General features: G+C 40.1%; 1 gene segment (V, D, J or C); it reads left to right on the plus strand.

Annotated features, from left to right (window-relative positions):
• The first annotated feature begins 202 nt into the window (after nt 1-202).
• The window catches only part of LOC101397720 (T cell receptor gamma constant 1-like), a 40,475-nt gene continuing 15,092 nt past the window's right edge, over nt 203-25,585 (plus strand). Inside the window, 2 exon segments of the C gene segment in view lie at nt 203-248; nt 507-828. Coding sequence covers nt 203-248; nt 507-828 — 368 coding nt within the window.

Here is a 25,585-nt window from a genome sequence, read left to right on the forward strand (position 1 = left end):
AATGAGAGAAATCAGCTGATGAATTGAGTCAGCAGACCTATTTCCACAGGATGTTTTGGGGAAATACCACGGGTGACTTTCCCTGCAGTCTATGGGTCTTAGCTGTGTGTTCAGAGCACCACTTCCTCAGACTAAATCAGCTCTTGGATTGCTCCGTGATCATTCCATTATTCAATCATCTCTCCTGACAGGTGCTGGCAGAATGCTGCTCCTGTCACACGTCGTCGTGGTGGCCTCCCTTTGTACTTGTGAGTGGCTCTCCCCAAGGGGTATCTCCTTCATTGGAAGGGGGGCCATAGAAACATGGACAGTCAAACCAGCCCATTCAGGTGGAAGAAAGCCACATGGACATTCATACTAGGCTGACAAATTGCACCATTTCCTTGAATACTTCAGGAAGAAAATGTAAACTTCAGAGCCCAAGCCTTTCATGAATAGAGAACAAATGTATACTATTTCAACGAACATCAAAATTTCTCTAATTTTGGCTTTTGTTTTTCTTTCAGATACAAGTGGAGACGTTCTAATAACACAAGTCACAACATTTATTACCAAGAAAAAAGGAAATACGGCATTTCTTGAATGCAAAGTAAAAAGAGGTGCCTTTAAGGAGAATGCATGTATACACTGGTACCGACAGAAGCCAGACCAGCCTCTAAGACGAATTCTGTATATTTCCTCAAATGAAAACGTTGTCCACGAACAAGGTGTTAGCGAGGAAAGATACGAAGCAAGGAAACGGCAGAGTGATTTGTCAGCGAGCCTCAGGATCCACCAAGTTGAGGAGGCGGACGCGGGGCTGTATTACTGTGCCTGCTGGGATCCACTGCAGGGAAATGCTCCACTCTCACCAAACAAAAACCCCCCACGTCATCACACCTGTGCAAACACACACATCTCCTCTTTGTACCTCCCAGAGGGACCTGACTACTGTCCACAGAGGGCTGTTCTTCTGCACATGTGTCCTGAGCAAGGTCTGCCCATGGAGGCCAACGACTCAGTCTGTGATGCTTCCTTCAGCTCGGTCACTTGATTGTCTAGCTCACCTCTCCGGGGCCTAGGGTGGCTTCTGTAAGTGTCCTGAATTGTCCCTGCTTCACCATCTATGAGAAGCCTGCTGGGAAGGAAGCCATAATCCAGTGCTTAAAATGCTTTGTTGATTTTGAAGAAAGGAAAGATAGAAGCAAGGAAACAAGGAAGGAAGGAAAGAAGGAATGATAGATGATACAAGGCCTTTCGAGTAACATAGACCTGGGTTTCAAATTCCTGCTCAGCCACTCAGTGGCGATGTGATTTAGGAGAGTTACTAAATCGTTGTCATTCTGTTTTCCCAATTCTAAGTAGGCGTGGTGTTAACAACCTCATAGGGTTGCTGAGGTTTCACACAGGAGTTTAGCATAGCGTTCAACGAATCAGTGTCCTTGCCCGTTATAACTCAACCACCTCACTAAGCCATCTCAGCTAAAAGAGGAACTCAGGAACTCTTTAAAATCACATCTTACATTGTCCTCCAAACAAAAGGAAAGCATAGCTTTACTTCTGACAATCTAAGAATTGTGAAAAGGAAAAGAGTGGAGGGTAACAAACCCTAAGCAACTCTAAGCAAGACAAGCCCAATTCCTGCTTGGAGACAGATAAGAAAGATAATGGAATCTTTTACCTGATCATCAATGTCACCAAGTCCAATGAAGCCAGTTACTACTGTACCTGCTGGGATCTCACAATGTCACCGAGTCAGAGGGGACCTGTAAGAAAACCTTCTCTATTACTAGTCCTCAACTCCTTCACATTTGAGCAACCACAATAGACTCTTTAATGCTCTTAATCATAAGTTCATAGGCTGTTGGAGCAGGGAGGGCCCTTAGGACATATTTAGCCCAATGCCCCCACTTCAAATGAGGAAGCTGGGGCCCAAAGATGGCGAGTCCAAAGCTAGTTAACCACAGAGGTAGGGCTACACCCTACCTCATTTCAGATTCTCAGTCCAGTGCCTTTTCCTGCTTCTCTTGTGGTCAGTGTTGAACTTCCTGTAGCAAAATTGCATTTCTCTCAAAAGGAAGCTTTAACACCTGTGTCTTGTCTTCATAAGTGTTACTCTCAGAGCCCAATCAGGTCTGATACGTAGACAAAGTGTGTGACTGCCACACTGTTGAGAAGGGATACAGGTCAGCAGGGGATGGACCCCCAGCTCCGTCTACCTCCCTGTTGTTTCCCACGGCTGTCTACTCCCCTCATTCCTCTAGCTGCCTATCTGTTCTGAAATCCCCAATAACTGAAATAGTTTCCCTGCATACACTTCAAACACATGGACGTGTGGGAGGTGGAGATTGGTTTCTTCATGGACATATTTGTAAATTCTTTGCCAGTTACAGAATGACCTGCCAAACCAAGGCCCAAATTCCCTGCTTTTTGCTCTGATACCTGGGACCAATCCTAACTGGATGGTCACGCACTTAGTCTCAAGTTTGGTAACCTGACCCGCTTTCTGCCTTGTTAGAGGGACTCAGGACCTTTTCATGTCCAAGGTCTTACCAGCCGCACCTTGAAAATACCAATAACGGTAATAACAACAGAATCTATACCATTACGTTACAGCTAAATCCCTGTCTTCTTGGATGTCTAATAAGTAGCCAGAAAAAAATTATTGACACCAATCCCACTCCCTCACCCCAATCCCCACAGTTTGTATTATTTTTCTCCCCAAACTTCCCTAACTCAGTAAAGGGCAAAGGAGTACTGTGTCATTTAACACAATAGCAATAATGTTTTGTCAAGCAGATGGTGTTTCCTTGACCTTCCACATCTTTTGCTTCCTCTGATATTAAGAGAAGGGGATGAGTAAACCCAGCTATTCTTTAGGCATTTCCCGTGATATGAGATCTGAAAGGAGGAGATAGGAGACCCTGGGAACTGGGGTTTCATCTGTCAGAAAGTGAACCACGGACCAGACCAAATCCCATGGACACGCCTGAGTCTAGAATTGGCTGTCATGACAGAGCCCCCAAGCAAAGCTCTTAGATCCGACACAGAGAACTCCCACTCCTCTCTCCAACTTAATGCAAGTTTAGAAACTCTTTATTTTCCAGCTTACATGTGCAGAGTAGTCAGCAAAACTCATGATAGAAATAGGCATTTAATCAAAATTATAGGTATAATTCTGAACTGCACGCCCCAAATATTTGCATGGATACTTCAATCTCCTAGTGTAACTCAAGGACAAGTGAAAAGAAGCTTAATTGTGGGGTCTAGTTGTATATTTGGATTAAACTATACCCGTCCTCACAGATTCTTTTGCTAGGTGCTTGCACTGACTGCTCATTGTTTTTTAGAATATGCAAATAGACCACTTCACCTACTTTAAATTTATCTTGATATTTCCTGTGATTCTCAGAAAGCAACATCCAATATCTTGTACCTGACCATTTGAGATACAGATTCTCTATGTTATGTAGATCCAGAAGAGAACCAGAAATGTCCCTGCCACACGCATCTTTCAAACTCCACCCAAGAAGTGTGAAGTAGTTGAAAGAACAGGGTTTAGAATCTTGTGAACTTGAACTAAAACCTCTGCTCACTTTGAACTCCTTGACTCTCAGTTTCCTTCCCTGCCTTCTAATAGTAATAACCATTGTATAGGTGAAGCTGAACGGAGATAAATGTGTGGATGGTGCCTAATTCATAGCAGACCCCATCTTTATGAATTTCCTTTCCTTTCACTACCAGAAAACAGCCCTATCTTGCAGTCTTGGAGCAGGGAGAAAGAAGTGGGAAGCAGATCTGGAGCTAAGGTAGAGTGTTTATTTTCCAAGAGAGGTTTTTTTCCATATGCAAGTGCCTTTCACACATATCTGTTCAGAACAGACAAACAAACACTTCTTATTTTCAAAAAAGAAACAAGGGGCCGGCCTGGCGGCGCAAGCGGTTAAATGCGCGTGCTCCACTACGGCGGAGGCCCGGGGTTCACTGGTTCGGGTCCTGGGCGCGCACTGACACACTGCTTGGCAAGCCATGCTGTGGCAGCGTCCCATATAAAGTGGAGGAAGATGGGCACGGATGTTAGCCCAGGGCCAGTCTTCCTCGGCAAAAAAAGGGTAGGATTGGCAGATGTTAGCACAGGGCTGATCTCCTCACAAAAAAAAAAAAAAAAAAAATTAAGAAGTATTTGGATTGTACATAGTGGCATGTTAAGTACCCAATGTGCAAAAGAAGCCCTAAGAGACTAGGAGGTCATCAAGTTCAGAATAAAGACAGATGGTAAAATTGCTAGCGGGAAGAACCTGCTTGAAAGTGAAATGACCTGGCCTCTCCCACACCTGCCCCGAGTTTTTATAAACACGTAAAATCAGACTTTCCAATGATCCATTGTATTGTATAGAAATATATCTGATATCATCTAAGTGATGGGTGAAATCAACGTTAGGGCAGACTGTGAAAGCCAGTGGCTCACAGATAATATGTAATTTTATCTCGTACATATCAGATAATGTGCTCAAATTGCTTTAAGACAGCCCGGTCATCTTTCTTATCAGAAGTCTCTGTCAGTTACTCAATTACCAGGTTTAATTAAAGCCATCACTTTTCTAGAGGATAAATCAATGTGGAAAAAATGCATAAATTATGGTTTTGTTTCAAGGTGGCAACCAAATCTTTAAATGAAACATGAGACTCATAGCTTTTGATGGTCTACCAAATTTGGTTGAAGTTGGTCAACTATAAATCATTGTCAAATCTGAAAAAGTGATGCAAAACCTCAAACAATTCAATTGAAACTTGTACTTTACTTCACTTGACTTTCTTGTTATTTATATATTTATTTATTCACTCCTCACCCTGTTTAAAGTAGGATTTATGTTGCCTCAGTTGGTCACTTCAGAACATGGTGAGTGAGATGTGTGTGTGTTATATATAAAGCAGAGGGGGAAGCAAAATTATGGATATTTTTTATGATCCCATTTTTTTTTTTTTGAGGAAGATTAGCCCTGAGCTAACATCTGTTGCCAATCTTCTTTTTGCTGAGGAAGATTGGCCCTGGGCTAACATCCGGGCCCATCTTCCTCTACTTTATATGGGATGCCGCCACAGCATGGCTTGATAAGCGGTGCATTGGTCTGTGCCCAGGATCTGAACCTGCAAACCCCGGGCCACCTAAGTGGAGTGCGCAAACTTAACCACTATGCCAATGGGCCAACCCTGCTACGATCCCATTTTTATTGCTGTCATAATAGTTTATAACACTGTGAAATCTCAGTCATACATTATTATTTTTCAGTCACCATATATATATGCCCTTTTACCCCTTATGCCCACCCCCCAACTCCTGTCCCCCCTGATAACCACTAATCTGTTCTCTTTGTCCATGTATTTGTTTGTATTCTACATATAAGTGAAATCATGTTGTGTTTGTCTTTCTCTGTCTGGCTTATCTCACTTGAAATAATACCCTCAAGTTTCATCCATGTTGTTGCAAATGGGATGATTTTGTCTTTTTTTTAATGGCTGAGTAGTGTTCCATTGTATATATATACCAAATCTTTATCCATTCATCAGTTGATGGGCACTTTGGTTGCTTCCACGTCTTGGCTATTGTGAATAATGCTGCAATGAACATGGGGGTGCACAAGTCTCTTTCAATTATTGATTTTAAGTTCTTTGGATAAATACTCAGTAGTGGTATAGCTGAGTCATAAGGTATTTCAATTTTTATTTTTTTTAGAAATCTCCATACTGTTTTCCACAGTGGCTGTACCAGTTTGCATTCCCACCAGCAGTGTATGAGAGTTCCTTTTTCTCCACATCCTCTCCGACATTTGTTGTTTTTTGTCCTGGTAATTATAACCATTCTAATAGGTGTAAGGTGATTTCTCGTTGTAGTTTTGAGTTGCATTTCCTTGATGATTACTGATGTTGAACATTTTTTCACCTGCCTGTTGGCCATCTGTATATCTTCTTTGGGAAAATGTCTGTTCATATCCTCTGCCCATTTTTTGATTGGGTTGTGTTTTTTTGTTGTTGAGTTGTATGAGTTCTTGATATATTTTGGAGATTAACCCCTTATCAAATATATGATTTGCAAATATTTTCTTCCAGTTGGTGGGTTGTCTTTTCATTTTGTTTATAGTTTCCTTTGCCTTGCAGAACCTCTTTTGTCTGATGAAGTCCCATTTGTTATTTTTTCTTTTGTTTCCCTTACCTGAGTAGATATGGATTCAAAATCATCCTTTTAAGACCTATGTCAAAGAGTGTACTGCCTATATTTTCTTCTAGGAGTTTTATGGTTTCATGTCTTACCTGCAAGTCTTTAATCCATTTTGGGTTAATTTTTGTGTATGGTGAAATATATTGGTCTACCTTCATGCTTTTGCATGTGGCTTTCCAGTTTTCCCAACACCAGTTATTGAAGAGACTTTCCTTTCTCCATTGTATGTTCTTAACTCTTTTGTCGAAGATTAGCTGTCCGTATCTGTGTGGTTTTATTTCTGGGCTTTCAATTCTGTTAGACTCATCTGTGTGTCTGATTTTGTACCAGTACCATGTTGTTTTGACTAATATAGGTTTGTAGTATATTTTGAAGTCAGGGATTGTGATGCTTCCAGTTTTGTTCTTTTTTCTCAGGATTGCTTTAGCTATTTGGGGTCTTTTGCTGCCCCATGTGAATTTTAGAATTCTTTGTTCCATTTCTGTGAGGAATGTCAGTGGGAGTCTGATTGGGATTGCATTGAATCTGTAGATTGCTGTAGCTAGTATGGACATTTTAACTATGTTTATTCTTCCAATCCATGTGCATGGACTATCTTTCCATTTCTTTATGGCATCACTGATTTCTTTCAATAATGTCTTATAGTTCTCATTGTATAGGTCTTTCACCTCCTTGGTTAAATTTATTCCTAGACATTGTATTCTTTTTGTTGCAATTGTAAGTGGTATTGTATCTTTGAGTTCTCTTTCTGTTAGTTCATCATTCGAGTATAGAAATGCAACTGATTTTTGTAAGTTTGTTTTGTACCCTGCAATTTTGCTGTAACTGATGATTATTTCTAATAGTTTTCCAATGGATTCTTTAGAGTTTTCTTTATATAAAATCATATCATCTGCAAACAGCAAGACAGTCACTTCTTCCTTGCATATTTGGATATGTTTTATTTCTTTTTCTTGCCTAATTGCTCTGGCCAAAACCTCAAGTACTATGTTGAATAAGAGTGGTGAGAGTGGGCACATTTGTCTTGTTCTTGAACTCAGGAGAGATGGCTTTCAGTTTTTCCTTGTTGAGTATGATGTTCGCTGTGTATTTGTCATATATGGCCTTTATTATGTTGAGGTACTTTCCTTCCATACCCGTTTTATTGAGAGTTTTTATCATAAATGGATGTTGGATATTGCCAAATGCTTTTTCTGCCTCTATTGGGATGATCATGTGGTTTTTATTCCTCATTTTTTAATGTGATGTATCACATTGATTGATTTGTGGATTTTGAACCATCCCTGTGACCCTGGTATAAATCCCACTTGATCATAGTATATGATCCTTTTGATGTATTGCTGTATTCAGTTTGCCAATATTTTGTTGAGGATTTTTCCATCTATGTCCATCAGTGATATTGGCCTGTAGTTTTTCCTTCTTTCTGTTATCCTTATTTGGCTTTGGATTCAGGATGATGTTGGCCTCATAAAATGTTTCAGGAAGTGTTCCATCTTCTTCAATTTTTCAGAATAACTTGAGAAGCATAGGTACTAAATCTTCTTTGGATGGTTGGACGAATTCTCTAGAGAAGCTATCTGGTCCTGGACTTTTATTTTTGGGGATGTTTTCAATTACTGATTCAATATCTTTACTTGTGATTGGTCTATGCAGATTCTCTATTTCTTCTTGGATCAGTTTCGGGAGGCTGTATGAATGTAAGAATTTATCCATTTCTTCTAGACTGTCCAATTCATTGGCATACAGTTTTTCATAGTATTCTCCTGTAATCCTTTGTATTTCTGTGGTATCCATTGTAATTTCTCCTCTTTCATTTCTTTTTTTTTTTTGATTTTTATTCTTCATTTTATTAATGTGGTGTATTACGTTGATTGATTTGTGAATGTTAAACCATCCCTGCATCCCTGGAATAAATCCCACTTGATCATGGTGTATAATCTTTTTAACGTATTGTTGTATGCGATTTGCTAGTATTTTGTTGAGGATTTTTGCATCGATGTTCATCAGTGATATTGGCCTGTAATTTTCTTTTTTTTTGTTGTCCTTGTCTGGTTCTGGTATCAGGGTAATGTCAGCTTCGTAGAATGAGTTAGGGAGCTTCCCCCACTCTTCATTTTTTGGAAGAGTTTGAGAAGGATAGGTATTAAGTCTTCTTTGAATGTTTGGTAGAATTCACCAGGGAAGCCATCTGGTCCTGGACTTTTATTTTTGGGGAGGTTTGTGATTATTGTTTCGATCTCCTTACTGGTGATTGGTCTATTCAAATTCTCTACTTCTTCTTGATCCAGTTTTGGAAGGTTGTATGATTCTAAGAATTTATCCATTTCTTCCAGATTGTCGAATTGGTTGGCATATAGCTTTTCATAGTATTCTCTTATAATCTTCTGTATTTCTGAGGTGTCTGTTGTAACCTCTCCTCTTTCATTTCTGATTTTACTTATTTGTGCCTTCTCTCTTTTTTTCTTGGTGAGTCTAGCTAAAGGTTTGTCAATTTTGTTGATCTTTTCAAAGAACCAGCTCTTGGTTTTATTAATTTCTTCTGTTGTTTTTTTGGTGTCTATTTCATTTATTTCTGCTCTGATTTTTATTATTTCCCTTCTTCTACTGATTTGGGGCTTTGTTTGTTCTTCTTTTTCCAGTTCCTTTAGGTGCATTGTTAGATTGTTTATTTGAGATTTTTCTTGTTTGTTGAGATAGGCCTGTATCGCTATAAACTTCCCTCTTAGAACCGCTTTTGCTGTATCCCATAAATTCTGGCATGTCGTATTTTCATTTTCATCTGTCTCCAGGTATTTTTTGATTTCTTCTTTGATTTCTTCATTAACCCAGTCGTTGTTCAGTAGCATTTTGTTTAATCTCCACGTATTTGTGGTTTTTCTGATTTTCTTCCTATAGTTGATTTCTAGTTTCATACCATTGTGGTCAGAAAAGATGCTTGGTATTATTTTAATCTTCTTAAATTTATGGAGACCCGTTTTGTGCCCTAATATGTGATCAGTCCTGGAGAATGTTCCATGTACATTTGAAAAGAACAAGTATTCTTCGGTTTTTGGATGGAATGCTCTGTATATATCTACTAGGTCCATCTGTTCTAGTGTGTCGTTTAAGGCCAATGTTTCCTTTTTGATCTTCTGTTTGGATGATCTATCCATTGGTGTAAGTAGAGTGTTCAAGTCCCCTACTATTATTGTGTTACTGCCTATTTCTGTTTTTATGTCTGTTAATAATTGCTTTATATATTTAGGTGCACCTACATTGGGTGCATAGATATTTACAAGTGTTATATCCTCTTGTTGGATTGTTCCCTTGATCATTATGTAACGCCCTTCTTTGTCTCTTTATACGGTTTTTGTTTTAAAGTCTATTTTGTCTGATATGAGTACTGCTGCCCCAGCTTTCTTTTCATTGCCGTTTGCATGGAGTATCTTTTTCCATCCCTTCACTTTCAGTTTGTGAGTGTCTTTAGGTCTGAAGTGTGTCTCTTGTATGCAGCATATATATGGGTCTTGTTTTTTTATCCAGTCAGCCACCCTATGCCTTTTAATTGGAGCGTTTAGTCCATTGATGTTTAAAGTAGCTATTGATAAGTATGTACTTACTGCCACTATTTAATTTTTTTTTCTCAGTGTTTTAGTAGTCCTTCTCTCTTCCTTTCTTCTTCTATACAGAATTGATGGTCACTTTAGTTTGACCTCTGTCTGAAAGCTGTACTCTTTAACTCCCCTCCTCCCTCCTTTTATGTTTTTGATATCATATCTAACCTCTTTTTTGTGCATTTGTATCCATTACATTCTTATCATGGAAATAGATAATTTTTCCTATTTGTGGTCTTCTCTTTTCCCCTTAAATCAGTCCCTTTAACATTTCTTGTAACACTGGTTTCTTGGTGACAAACTCCTTTAATTTTTGCTTGTCTGGGAAATTTTTGATCATTCCTTCCATTTTGAATGATAACCTTGCCGGGTAGAGTATTCTTGGCTGTAAGTTTTTTCCTTTTAGCACTTTAAATATATCATTCCATTCTCTTCTAGCCTGTAAGGTTTCTGCTGAGAAGTCAGCTGATAGCCTTATGGGGTTTCCTTTGTATGTAACTTGACATTCTCTTGCGGCTTTTAGGATTCTCTCTTTATCTTTAATTCTGGACATTTTGATTATGATGTGTCTTGGTGTGGGCCTCATTGGGTTTATCTTGTTTGGGGCTCTATGTGCTCCCTGTACCTGGATGTCTGTTTCCTTCCTTAGGTTAGGGAAGTTTTCATCTATTATTTCTTGAAATAGATTCTCTGCCCCCTTGTCTCGCTCTACTCCTTCCGGGACACCTATAACACGGATGTTAGTGCGCTTGATGTTGTCCCAGAGGTCACTTGGACTGTCCTCACTCTTTTTAATTCTTTTCTCTTTTCCCTGTTCACCTTGGGTTATTTCTTCTAGTCTTTCGTCCAGCTCACAGATCTGTTCTTCTGTATCCTCTACTCTGCTTTTGAGTCCCTCTAATGAATTTTTCATTTCCAGTATTGTATTCTTCATTTCTGTTTGGTTCTTTTTTATATCTTCCATTTCTTTGTTGACATTCTCACTGAGCTCATCTATTCTTCTCCCCAGATCAGTGAGCATCCTTAACACTCTTAGTTTGAACTCTCTGTCGGGTAGGTTGCTCATTTCTATTTCACTTATTTTCTTTTCTGGGGTTTTGTCCTGTTCCCTTACTTGGAATGTATTCTTTTGCCTCCTCATTTTGCCTCTTTCCCTGTGCTTATGTTTACATATTAGGTAGGTCAGCTATGTCTCCTGCTCTTGGATAGGTGACCTTATGTAATTGATGGCTTAGGAGGCTTCCAGTGTGCTTCCCTCAGTTCTCGATGTTCCAGGGGTGACCCCTATGTGGGCTATGTGTGTCCTTCTGTTGTCGCCTGTTTGTTCTCCCTGTAGGTGCCCAGATAGGCCGAGTTATGCTCCTGGCCAGCTGTTGTAATGCTCAGCTGCTTGTAGTTGTTGTGGGCCCTTCAGTCTCTTTATCAGGTGTGGGGAGCCCCAGCACAGTTGGCTGCAAGTTCTAATACCACATTTGTGTTGCAGTATTTCTTTTAACTGAGTAGGCCCCCAGTGTGGCAGGTTGTTAGGCTCAGGGCCTTACAATTGCTATAAGCCTCTAGCCTATTAGGTCTCTTGTCAGCTCTCTGAGGATTGCAGCTGGGTGGGGCTGGCCTCAGGCATGGGAGCACCCAATTGTTTCAGGCTTTGGAAGGTGGGGCAAACCTCCTATGTGGGTCTTTGAGAAGTACAAGTCTTCTGCAGCTGACAAGCCCTGCTGCCCACCGGTCCACACACAGTCAACACAGTCCTGCCACATGTGCGCACCCCGACCTCTCCAAGCGGACCCAGTCTCTCCTCGGCGGGAGCCCCACACACTCCGCCACTGTCCCACACTCTCCACCTGCTCCTTGTGCGCGCCCTGCCCCAGTGAAGTCAGCTCAGTTGCCAGGCTGCAGAGAATCCAGTCACCAACATATGCAGGCCCACAAGTTGCCTGAGGGCTTGTTGTTGGGCAGGGCCAGTCTCTAGGGTGGGCTGCCTGCCCTGGCTGAGCTGGATTAAATCGGTGCTTTAGCGGGTGGGGCATACCCTGGACTAGCAGGCCTCAGGGAGAACTCCAATGGCATCTGTGTCAGCACGCCCACACCAGGCCACAACAATGGCCGCCGCCAATGTACCAGTCCCTGGAGAGGTCTCACCCCTCACTGAGATGCACTCAGGGCCTATTAGATGAGTCTCTTTTCACCACAGCACTGTGCACCTTTCTTTCTGGTGATTTTAGGATGCTTTCTGAAACGGGTCCATTTGCGTGCAGGCCCTTTAAGAGCTGGTTTTAGTTTCTTTGTGAACCGGGTTTTCTGGGGGTATTCCCCAATGTTTTAGTAGCAGGCAAAGTCAGATAGTATACTGCTGGTCTCAATTGTGCTGGGTCCACGAAATGCCCCCCGCGGGGGCGCTCCCCAGCTCAGGGCCCCGCGCCTCCAGGGAGGGCTGTGTACCTGTGCGCTGCTCCCTGCAGCCTTGCAGCTGGCGGCTTGTGAAGGCGGCGTTTTTCCTCTCCAGAAGGGTGTCCCTGCCTCTTCTACTTCAGTTAGGATTGTCCATTGTTGCAGGAGTTCCTCTCATCCAGTTTTCAGTTCTGTCTCAGGGGTAATTTTTCCACGAGTAGTTGTAAATTGGTTGTGTCCACGGGAGGAGGTGAGTTCCCAGTCTGCTTATGCGGCCATCTTGAGTTCTCTCACCCCTCCTCTTTCATTTCTAATTTTATTTATTTAACCCTTCTCTCTTTTTTTCTTAGTGAGTCTGGCTAAGGGCTTGTCAATTTTATTTATCTTCATAAAGAAACAACTCTTAGTTTCATTGATTCTTTCTACTGATTTTTGGTTCTAATTTCAGTTATTTCTGCTCTAATTTTTATTATTTTCTTCCTTTTGCTGACTTTGGGCTTTGTTCTTCTTTTTCTAGTTCTTTTAAGTGTAGTTTAAGATTGCTTATTTGAGGTTTTTCTTGTTTGTTAATGTGGGCCTATATTGCTGTGAATTTCCCTCTTAGAACTGCTTTTGCTGTGTCCCATATGATACAGTGTGGTGTATTTTCATTTTCATTTGTCTCCAGATATTCTTTGATTTCTTCTTTAATTTCTTCAATGATCCATTGATTGTTCAGTAGCATGTTGTTTAGTCTCTACCTTTGTGTCACTTTCCCAGCTTCTTTCTTGTAGCTGATTTCTAGTTTCATAGCATTATGGTCGGAAAAGATGCTTGTTATGATTTCAGTCTTCTTAAATTTATTGAGGCTTGCCTTGTTTCCCAACATATGGTCTTTCTTTGAGAATGTTCCATGTGAACTTGAGAAGAATGTGTATTCTTCTGATTTTGGATGGAGTGTTCTATATATATCTGTTAAGTCCATCTGGTCTAGTTTTTCATTTAGTTCCACTGTTTCCTTGTTGACTTTCTGTCTGGTTGATCTATCCATTGATGACAGTGGGCTATTAAGCTCCCCTACTATTATTGTGTTGCTGTTAATGTCTCCTTTTACATCAATTAATAGTTGCTTCATGTATTTTGATACTTCTGTATTAGGGGCATATACATTCTTAAGTGTTATGTCCTCTTGGTGGGGTGTCCCTTTTATCATTATATATTGCCCCTCCTTGTCTCTCATTGTTTTTTTTTTTTTTATCTTGAAGTCTACTTTATCTGATATAAGTATAGCAACACCTCCTTTCTTTTGTTTTCCATTTGCATGGAGTAGGGTCTTCCGTCCCTTCAGTCTAAGCCTGCGTTTGTCTTTAGAGCTGAGATGTGTTTCCCGGAGGCAGCAAATTGTTGAGTCTTGTTTTTTAATCAACCCAGTCACTCTGTGTCTTTTTTTTTGGTGAGGAAGATTAGCCCTGTGGCAACATCCATTGCCAATCCTCCTCATTTTGCTGAGGAAGATCGGCCCTGAGCTAACATCCATGCCCATCTTCATCTACTTTATATGTGGGACGCCTGCCACAGCATGGCCTGATAAGAGATGCATAGGTCCATGCCCAGGATCCGAACTCGCAAACCCCAGGCCTCTGGAGTGGAGTGTGCAAACCTAACCACTACACTATTGGACTGGCCCCAATAACTCTGTGTCTTTTGATTGGGGAATTTAATCCGTTTACATTTAGAGTGATTATTGATACACGAGGGCTTAATGCTGCCATTTTATGGCTTGTTTTTCAGTTGCTATGTGTTTCCCTTATTTCATGTCCTGTGTATTTTGGACTGCCAATTCAATTTGGTGGCTCTCTATGATGATTTTCTCAGTTTTTTTCTTCATTTATCATTTGTGTCTTTGTTATGATTTTTTGTTTAGTGGTTACTGTGTGGTTTGTATAAAAGACCTTGTAGATAAAATAGTCCATTCCCTGATAGCCTCTTATTCCCTTAGTCTAAGTAGGTTTCATCCCCGACCTCTTCCTCTTCTAATTTGTCGTTGTCACAACTTATTCATTGTGTGTTGTGAATTTATGGTTAATATGAAGTGATTATATTTACTTTTGATGTTTTCCTTCCCTTTATCTTTAGAGTTATAATTAAGTGTTTGCTAATCTGTTCTGATAGAGAGTTGCAATTTTCTGATTCTGTCTGCCTATTTATCTTCTTGCTCAAGGCTTTGTAAACACTTTCTTCTTTATTTTTCACGTCTGAGGGCCTTGTTGATCAAATCTTGTAGGGGGGGTCTTGTGGCAATGAACTCCTTCAGCTTCTGTTTATCTGGGAAAGTTTTTATTTCTCCATCATATTTGAAGGATATTTTCACTGGATATAGTATTCTTGGCTGAAAGTTTTTATCTTTCAGAATTTTGAATATATCATTCCATTCTCTCCTAGCCTGTAAGGTTTCTGCTGAGAAATCCACCGAAAGCCTAATAGGGGTTCCTTTGTAGTTTATTTTCTTCTGCCTTGCTGCCCTTAATATTTTTTTCTTTGTCATTGATTTTTGCCAGCTTTACTAATATATGCCTTGGAGAAGATCTTTTTAACTTGATGTAATTAGGAATTCCGTTGGCTTCTTTTACATGTAATTCCAGCTCCGTCTCCAGGTCTGGGAAGTTCTCGGCTATTATTTCTTTGAACAAGTTCTCTGCTCCTTTTCCCCCCTCTTCTTCCTCTGGAATACCTATAATCCTTATGTTGCATTTCCTAATTGAGTTGATATTTCTTGGAAACTTTCTTCATTTCTTTTTAGTCTTAGTTTTTTCTCCTCCTCCATCTGAAGCATTTCTGGATTCCTATCCTCTAGATTGCTAATTCTATTCTCCAAATTCATCTCCAACATTTCTGGTTGGTTTTTCTTTATAGTTTTGATCTCTTTTGTGAAGAATTCCCTCTGTTCGGTAATTTGGTTCCTGATTTCATTGAACTGTCTTTCAGAATTCTCTGAACTCATTGAGTTTTTTCATGATGGCTGCTTTGAATTCTCTGTCATTTGTATTGTAGATTTCTGTACCTTCAGGATTGATTTCTGGGTGTTTGTCTTTTTCCTTCTGGTATGGAGAATTAATATATTTCTTTATACCATTTGATGGAGTGGATTTGTGCCAGCACATAGTGATAGTATCTGGTCACAGGTTCCACCGGCCGCCTCTCTGGGGTTGTGGGGGGAGGCGGGCATGAGCTGTGTAATCTGAGCCCATTGTCGCGATCCCTGTCAGGTGTGCCTGTCCAAGCCTGGGTAACTCCTTGGGATCGCAGCAGCCCTGTGGTGTCTCCCATCAAATGGGAAAGCAGTCTTGCAGGGGCTCAGGGCTGCTGCTGCCTGCTCCGAAAGTCCTGCCAAGTTATACTCCTCCCTTCAGGGCTGCAGTGGTACTATGGGCATTAATGGCAGCTGGGAGCTCATTTGATTTGCCCAGACTCACAGCTCAGCCACCATCTACTACTAGGTTGCACCAGCCATTTTGCTTGGTGGGCAGGACCTCCAAGGTCAGGACCTCTGTCCACTGGGGCAGAGCCAGAGCCACTACCTGGGACCATGGTGGAACTGTAAACTCTCCCACTGGATGAGACAGTGATCACATGGGGGCTCAGGGCTACTGCTGCATACTCCCACAGTCCTGCTGAGTTGTACTCCCCCCTTCAGGTCTGCAACTGTGTTATTGACATTTGAAGCAGCTGGGAGCTTGTACCTCCGGGCCACAGTTCTGCTGCTGTGTGCTCCTAGATGTGCTCCTATGACACACCAGCTGTTGTGCTTGGTGGGCGGGACCTCACCACAGGGACAGAGCTAGAGCCCCTCCCTTGGACCACAGTGAGACTGTGAACTTTCCCATACTGGATGACAGGGTGATCACATGGGGGCTCAGGGCTGCTGACACCTGTACACACAATCCTGCTGAGTAGTGCTTCTCTCCTTGGGGCTGCAGTAGTACTATGGGTGTCACAGCAGCCAGGAGCTTGTTCATCCTGGCCACAGCTCAGCCACCCTCTGCTCCTAGTTGTACCAGCCCTTGTGCTTGGTGGGTGGGGCTTCCTGACTGGGTCTGAGCATTAGCTGCTCCCTGTTGGCCACATGGCCCTGAGGACTCTCCCACCAGATGGGGAAGTGATCACATGGGGGCTCAGGGCTGCCATCACCTCTTTCCACAGTCATGCTGAGGCACGCTCCCACCCTAAGGGCCACAGCAGAGCAATGAGTGCTCCAGCTGGGAAAGCAGTTGCACATGTGTGCTGGGCTGCCTGGGGGCCAGAGGGTCCTCACCTATCTCCACCACTTCCCCGGGGGATAGTCCATTCGCCTTCAGATGTGTAGCTGTGCAGGTCTCTCAGTCATCCTGGTGTGCTATGTGGGTATCCTCTGCTGATCAGTGAATGTCCATTTAGTTGTAGTTCGAAGGGGGAAAGACAAAAGGAACAGCTTAATCCACCATATTGCTAATGTCACTCTCCGAAATTATGGATTTTTGAACACAAGACTAAGATGTTTGCATTTTTTCCTAGAAAGTGAATTCTCTGTTCCTGAATTTTTTTTTTTTTTTTATGAGGAAGGTCAGCCCTGATCTAACATCCATGCCAGTCCTCCTCTTTTTGCTGAGGAAGACTGGCCCTGAGATAACATCCGTGACCATCTTCCTCCACTTTATGTGGGACGCTGCCACAGCATGGCCCAACAAGTGGTGTGTCAGTGCGCGCCGGGATCCAAACCTGGGTCACCAGCAGCGGAGCATGCACACTTAACCGCTGTGCCATGGGGCCAACTCCTGTGCCTGAATTTTTTAAAAAATTGTTTTATTGAGGTCATTTTGGCTTATAACATTGTGTAAATTTCAGGTGTACATTATTATATTTCAGTTTCTGTATACAATGCTCCATGTTCAACACAATAGCTTAATTTTTATCCATCATCATATATACATGCCCTTTACCTTTTTCACCTTCCCCCCACCCTTTTCCCCTCTGGTAACCACTGATCTGTTCTCCTTATCTATGTGTTTGTTTGTTTGTTTATCTTCCAAATATGAGTGAAATCAAATGGTGTTTGTCTTTCACTGTCTGACTTATTTCTCTTACTATAATACCCATAAGATCCATCCGTGTTGTCCCAAATGGCACATTTTTGTCTTTTTTATGGCTGAATAGTATTCCATTGTGTGTATGTATGTATATATATATATATATATATATATATATATATATATATATATATATATATATATATATATATATATATCTCAATCACATCTTCTTTATCCATTCATCTGTTTTTGGGCACTTTGGTTGCTTTTATGTCTTGGCTTTTGTGAATAATGCTGCAATGAATATAGGGGTACATATATCTTTTAAAATTATTGATTTCATGTTCTTTGGATAAAAACCCAGTAGTGGAATACCTGGACCATATGGTATTTCTATTTCTAATTTTTTGAGGAATCTCCATACTATTTTCCATAGTGGCTGCACCACTTTGCATTCCCAGCAGCAGTGTATGAGGGCTCCCTTTTCTCCACATCCTCCCCAACACTTGTTATTTCTTGTCTTGTAGAGAATAGTGATTCTGCTGGGTTTATGGTGATATCTCATCGTAGTTTTAATTTGCATTTCCTTAATAATATTAGTGATGTTGAACATCTTTTCATGTGCCTGTTGACCATCTGCATATCTGCTTTGGAAAAATGTCTGTTCATATCCTCTGCGCAAATTTTGATTGGGTTGTTCATGTTTTTGTTGTTCATCGTATGAGTTCTTTATATATTTTGGAAATTAGCCTCTTGTAGGATATATGACTTGCACATATTTTCTACCAGTTGGTGAGCTGTCTTTTCATTTTGTTGATGGTTTCCTTTGCAGTGCAGAAGCTTTTTAGTCTGATGTAGTCCCATTTATTTTTTTCTTTTGTTTCCCTTGTCTGAGTAGACATAGTATTCAAAAAGATATTGCTAGACCAATGTCAAAGAGCATACTGCCTATGTTTTCTTCTAGGAGTTTTATGGTTTCAGGTATTACATTCAAGTCTTTGATCCGTTTTGAGTTAATTTTTGTGTATAGTGTAAGGTAATGGTCTACTTTCATTCTATTGCATGTGACTGTCATGTTTTCCCAGTACCATTTATTCAAGAGACTTTTCTTTCTCCATCGTATGTTCTTGGCTCCTTTGTCAAAAATTAGCTGTCCATAGATGTGTGGTTTAATTTTTGGGCTCTCATTTCTGTTTCATTGATCTGTGAGTCTCTTTCCCTGCCAGTACCATGCTGTTTTGATTACTATAGCTTTGTAGTATATTTTGAATTCAGGGGCGTGATATCTCCCACTTTGCTCTTTTTTCTCAGGTTACTTTGGCTATTCAGGATCTTTTGTTGTTCCATATAAATTTTTAGGAGTCTTTGTTCTATTTCTGTGAAGAATGTCATTGGGATTCTGATTGAGATTGTGTTGAATCTATAGATTGCTTTAGGTAATATAGACATTTTAACTATGTTTATTCTTCCAATCCATGAGCACAGAATATACTTCCATTTCCTTGTGTCTTCTTTGACTTCTTTCAATAATGTCTTATATTTCTCAGTGCATAGGGCTTTCACCTCCTTGGTTAAATTTATTCCTAGGTATTTTATTCTTTTTGTTGTGATAGTAAGCGGAATTGTATTCTTGATTTCTCTTTCTGCTAGTTTGTTATTAGTGTGTAGAAATGCAGCTGATTTTTGTATGTTTGTTTTGTACCCTGCAACTTTATTGTTTTTGTTAATTATTTCTAATAGTTTTTTGGTGGATTCTTTAGGGTTTTCTATGTATAGAATCACATCATCCACAAATAGTGACAGTTTTACTTCTTCTCTTCCTATTGATGCCTTTTATTTCTTTTTCTTGTCTAATTGCTCTGCTAAAACTTCCAGTACTGTGTTGAATAAGAGTGGCAAGAGTGGGCATCCTTGTCTTATTCCTGTTCTCAGAGGAATAGCTGTCAGTTTTTCACTTTTGAGTATGATGTTGGCTGTGGGTTTGCCATATATGGCCTTTATTAAGTTGAGGTACTTTCCTTCTACACCCCTTGCATTGAGAGTTTTTATCATAAATGGGTATTGTATCTTGTCAAATGTTTTCTCTGCCTCTATTGTGATGACCATGAGATTTTTATTCTTCATTTTGTTAATATGGTGTATCATATTGATTGATTTGTGGGTATCGAATCATCCTTGCATCACTGGAATAAATCTCAGTTGATCGTGGCGTATGATCTTTTTAATGTATTGGCATATTTGACTTGCTAATATTTAGTTGAGAATTTTTGCATCTATGTTCATCAACAATATTGTCCCGTAATTTTCCTTTTTTATGTTGTCCTTATCTGGTTTTAGTATCAGGGTAATGTTGGTCTCATTAAAATGAGTTAGGATGCATCCCATCTTCATTGAGTTTTTGGAAGATTTTGAGAAGAGTAGGTATTAAATATTCTTTGAGTGTTTGGTAGAATTCACCAGAGAAGCCATCTGGTCCTAGATTTTGTTTCTTGGGATGTTTTTGATTGTTGTTTCAAGTTTTTTACTTGTGATTGATCTATTCAGATTCTCTATTTCTTTTTGATTCACTTTTGGGAGGTTGTATGATCCTAAGGATTTATCCATTTCTTCTAGGCTATCCAATTAGTTGGTGAATAGCTTTTTATAGTATTCTCTTATAATCTTTTGTATTTCTGTGGTGTCCATTGTAATTTCTCCTCTTTCACTTCTGATTTTATTTGAGTCTTCTCTCTTTTTTTGTTAGTGAGTCTGGCTAACTGTTTGTCAAGCCTGTTTATCTTCTTAAAGAACCAGCTCTTAGTTTCATTGATAATTTCTATTGTTTTTTAGTCTATATTTCATTTATTTCTGCTCTAATTTTTATTATTCCTTCTTTCTACTGACTTTGGGCTTCATTTGTTTTTATTTTTCTAATTCTTCAAGTTATAGTGTAAAGTTGTTTGAGATTTTTCTTGTTTTTTGAGGTAGGCTTGTATTGTTATAAATTTCCCTGTAAGTACTGCTTTTGCTGCATCCCATAAGTTTTTGTATGTTGTATTTTCATTTTCATTTGTCTCCAGGTAATTTTTGATTTCTCCTTTGTTTTCTTGCTTGATCCAATAGTTGTTCTGTAGCATGTCATTAGTTGCCATATATTTGTGATTTTTTCAGCTTTTTTCTTGTGGTTGATTTCTAGTTTCATAGCACTCTGGTCAGAAAAGATGCTTGATATGATTTCAATCTTCCTACATTTATTGACACTTGCTTTGTTTCCCAACATATGGTCTATCTTTGAGAATGTTCCATGTGCACTTGAGAAGAATGTGTATTCTGCTGTTCTGAGATGGAATGTTCTATATATATATCTATTAAGTCCATCTGGTCTAGTGTTTCATTTATGTCTACTGTTTCCTTGTTGACTTTCCATCTGGATGATCTATCCATTTATGTAAATGGGGTGTTAAAGTCCTTTACTATTCTTGTGTTGCTGTGAATTTCTCCCCTTAGGTCTGTTAATAGTTGCTTTATATACTTTGGTGTTCCTGTGTTATGTGCATATATATTAATAAGCATTATGTCTTCTGGTGGAATGTCCCATTTTTCATTATATAATGCCCATCTTTGTCTCTTGTTATATTTTTGTCTTGAAGTCTGTTTTGTCTGATATAGGTATAGCTACACCCACTTTCCTTTGGTTGCAATTTGCTTGGAGTATCATCTTGCATCCCTTTACTCTGAGCCTACATTTGTCTTTAGAGCTGAGACGTGTTTCCTGGAGGCAGCATATTGTTGAATCTTGTGTTTTAATCCATCTGGTCGCTCTGTGTCTTTTGATTGGTGAGTTCAATCCATCTACATTTAGAGTGACTATTGATATATGAAGGTTTCATACTATCATTTTATATTTTGTTTCCTGGTTCTATATTTCCATTGTTTCTTATTCCTTGCATTTATGTCGGCCATTTCAATTTGGTGGTTTTCTTTGATGTTTTCTCTCAATTTATGTTTTGTGACTCTGCTCTGATAGTTTGTTTTGTGGTTACCATGAGGTTTGTATAAAAGATCTCCCAGATGAGATACTTCTTTTTCTGACAGACTCTTATCTCCATTAACCTATGCAGATTCCATCCCTTTCCTCTGCCCCTTTTATGTTTTTGTTGTCAGAAATTATTCTCTTTTGTGTTGTGAGTCTGTGACCAAATTGATGTGGTTATAGTTATTTTTGATGACTTCTTCTTTCCCTTTATCATTTATGTTATAATTAAGTATTTACTAACCTATTCTGATACAGAGCTTCAATTTTCTGATTCCATCTTTCTATTTATCTGCTTGTTCAAAGCTTTGTAAACCTTGTCTTTTCGTTTCAGGTAGGAGAGCTTGTTTCAACATTTCTTGTAAGGGAGGTCTAGTGGCAATGAACTCCCTCAGCTTTTGTTTGTCTGAGAAGGCTTTTATTTCTCCATTGTATCTGAAGGATAATTTTGCTGGATATAGTAGCTTTGGCTCATAGTTTTTGTCTTTCTGTATTTTCAATATATCATTACACTCTCTCCTAGCCTGCAGGGTTTCTGCCAAGAAATCCACTGAATGCCTGATGGATGTTCCTTTGTAAGTTATTTTCTTCTCTCTAGCCGCCCTTAATATTTTTTCCTTGTCATTGACTTTTGACCATTTTAATATTGTATACCTTGGAGAATGTCTTTTTGCACTGAGGTAACGAGTAGTCCTTCTGGCTTCATGCAGTTGCATGTCCAATTATTTTCCCAGATTTGGGAAGTTCTTAGCTATTATTTCTTTGAATAAGCTCTCTGCACCTTTCTCCCTTTCTTCTCCTTTGGGATATTTATTACTCTTATGTTAGTTTTCCTAATTGAGTCAGATATTTCTCATAGAATTTCTTCATTGAAAAATAAATCTTAGTTCTCTCTCTTCCTCCACCTGAATCTTTTCTAGATTTCCATCTTTGAGCTCAATAATTCTCTCTTCCACATGGTCTGCTCTATTTTTAATGCTTTATACATTATTTTTTTTTATCTTATTAATTGTGTTCTTCATCTTCAAAATTTCTGTTTGGTTTTTTTTTAGAGTTTCAATCTCATTAGTGAAGTACTCCTTCTGTACATTCATTTTATTCCTGAGCTTATGAACTATCTTTCTGAGTTTTCATGTAACTTGTTGAGTTCTTCATTACAGCTATTTTGAATTCTCTGTCAGTTAGACTGTAATCTTCTGTGACTTCAAGTTTGGTTTCTGAAGAGTTGTCATTCTCTTTCTGTTCTGCCATGTTACTGTTGCTCTTCATGGTGTTTGATGAATCGATCCTCTGCTGGCACATTTGTGGTAATAACCACCTTCCCTATTTGGGTGCTGCTTTGGTTACTTTGGTGCTGAGCTGCTTCTGGTTGTATTTGAGAGCCTGCAGTTTCCACCCTCCATTGCCTCTGCTAGAGGTGTTGTCAGCGTCCTCATTTTGCCCCTTGTGCCTCTGAGGTTGCTGGTGCTTTGTCGCATATGATGTCCCTGCAGTCTCAGGTGTTACTGCCGGGGTCACCAGGCTGTGAGCACTTCTGCTGCTTCCAGGGTTGCCTGGGTCTCATGTTCCTCCACTGGCTCTCCATGAGCTCTCCATGGGCTCACGGCTGCGGCCCCGTGCACCACCTGCACTGCTGCTCCTGGGTTGTCTGAGCATGCTGGTTGCACTGCTCCCAGGGGAGCTGGGTTCATGGGTGTCACTGTCACTCCTAGGGGCCCAGGGACCTGGGGTCTTTTATATAGCTCCCTCTGCTGGTGGAGCCAGTGTTGGGGATGCCACCACTTTGGGCTGGGTCATGGGTTCTTCTGTGTTTTCTGAAGTCTCAGTTCACAGATGCCATCTACCACTTCTGGGGGAAGGGCAGGCGTTAAGCCACAAATATTGTTGCTAGTCCTGAAGCCTCTGGTCACTGCCACACTCTGGTGTGCTTTTTGAGACCTCAGGTCAGGGCACCTTGCTCCTGCTGTGGAAATCCACATCCCCACTGCTGGAAAGACCAGCACCACTGCCAGGGGAGGAGGATCCTGGGTTGCCGACACTGCTCTCTGTCCTGAAGCCTTAGGACATGTGTGCCGCCTGCCACTGCTGGGGGCCAGGGCCAAGCAGCAAGTGAACATTGCTGCTGTTTGTGCAGCCTCTAGTCACTGGCACATGCTGTTGTGCTTTCAAATCTCAAGTCAGGGCACCCCACCCTTGCCAGGGAAATTCATGCCTTGGGAGTTGTCCCCACTGCTGGAAAGATCAGTGCCACTGCCAGGGGAGGGGAGCAGGTTGCGTCACCAGCTCCAATCTGTCTCCTGAATCCACTGAACATGTGCAGCACCCAGCACTGCTGGGGGTGAACAGGGGCCAAGTCATGAGTGCCATGTTTGCCCTTGCAGCCTGTGGTCGCTGGCATGTGCACTGGTGTGAAGATCTGCATTTTGGATCACCACTGCCGGGGGAGGGGGAGGGTGCTGCTCTCCTTGTTCCACTGCCTCCTGGAGGTACAGTCCACCCACCTTCAGGTGTGTAGATGCATGGATTACTCAGTTGTTGTGCTTTACTCACAGGGAGTCCTTTGTTGGTCAATACATGTCTGACTGGTTGTAACTTAGAGGGGAGAGACAAAGGGAACAATTCACTCTGCCATAATTCTGATGTCACTCCTGGGCCTGAACTTTTGCATCATCTGTTCTAGACACATTGTCTCATTTGAACCTCACAAAAGTGCAGAGAAATAGATATTTTCATCTCCATTTTAAAGATGAGGAAACTGAGGCTCTGAGAAGTACCTAAGAACACATTACTAGGAATGGAAGAGCTGGAATTAGAACCTGATCTTTCTGATTTTAACATGTCTTTTTCTTCACTTTCATCCTCCTGATAATTTGATTGATTGCACATGGATCTTTTTAAAACTTTAATAAACTTGTTAATATTAATTTGCACTAGCCCTTCCATCCATCCCCACTGTCATTACAATAATCACGGGTCTAAGGTTGCCTCTTAGCGGCTTATGGTGATCATCTTAAAACATGTCTGCTTCATTGACATTGCTCCCCTGACCCACCCACATTTCTGCTTATACATTTATCTTCTTAAGCACAGATCTGATCATGTCACTTTCCTCCCTAAAACTTTCAGGAAGTCCTCATAATTTATTCTTTTGAAAAAATATTTATTTGAAAATACGGCAAAAAGTAAAAATTCTCTACATTCCACTTTCTTAAAAATTAAGTATTAACTTCAGATGTCTCCTACCCCATTCCCATTCCAAGTTATTCTATCCAATGGACACAATTAATCTCCTAATTTTTCTTTCTACTCACATCTCTATAGATGCTTTTTAATTTAAATTTTAATATACTTGGAACCTATTTTATATGATATGATGTAGAGAGCTATTTTTGTTTTCCCAACAGATAATCAATAGTCCAAAGCCATTTTTAAAGTAATCTATCATTTCCCTATGACTTAAAAATGCCACGTCATATTTTAATGTTGACTTATACTTTTTGCATTTTTCTGGAGGATTTCTGTTTTACTTTGTTTCATTATTCTTTTTTTTTTTTTTTTTAAAAAAGTTATTATTATTTTTTTATAATTTTTTTTTTCCCCCCAAAACCCCAGTAGATAGTTGTATGTCACAGCTGCACATCCTTCTAGTTAGTGTATGTGGGGCACGGCCTCAGCATGGCCGGAGAAGCGGTACATCGGTGCACGCCCAGGATCCGAACCCAGGCCGCCAACAGCGGAGCGCGCGCACTTAACTGCTAAGCCACGGGGCCGGCCCTGTTTCATTATTCTTACACTATTGTTGTATTATGTCAGGAGCTCTGTAATAAGTGCTAAGATCTACTATGTAAATTGTCTATTCACTATTATTTTTCAAAAAATTATTTTTTAGTTATCTCATTTGTATTCTTCCTATTAGAATTTAAAAGCAACTTATGTAGCCCACCCCCAACCGTACACCATAGAACCAAAAACAAAATGTTGTCATAATTCTGATTGAAATTGCAGTCAATACATATACATGAATTTAGGAAGGATTAGCATCTATATGATACTGAGCATTTCCTTCACAAAAATGATATGTTTCTCCACTTATTTGGGTTTTATTTTATGCCCGTTAGTAAATCTTATACTGTTTTCTACATATAGTTCTTATATTTTAAAAGATTTTATAACTATTTATTTACTTTTTTGCATTATATTACTTAAATCCTTCATGGATCTTGAAATATTGACAACTCCTAAATTGCCTGATAATTCTGCTCATGGTCTTGGGATAAGGAAAAACAAATGACCAGGTATCAGAACAGGGTTGAGTAGGCATTATTCACGTCTCCAATAGGTACAAAGGATA

Source organism: Ceratotherium simum, chromosome 1, assembly GCF_057802395.1.
Source record: "Ceratotherium simum simum isolate JZ-2026a chromosome 1, ASM5780239v1, whole genome shotgun sequence".
Classification (NCBI taxonomy): Eukaryota; Metazoa; Chordata; class Mammalia; order Perissodactyla; family Rhinocerotidae; genus Ceratotherium; species Ceratotherium simum.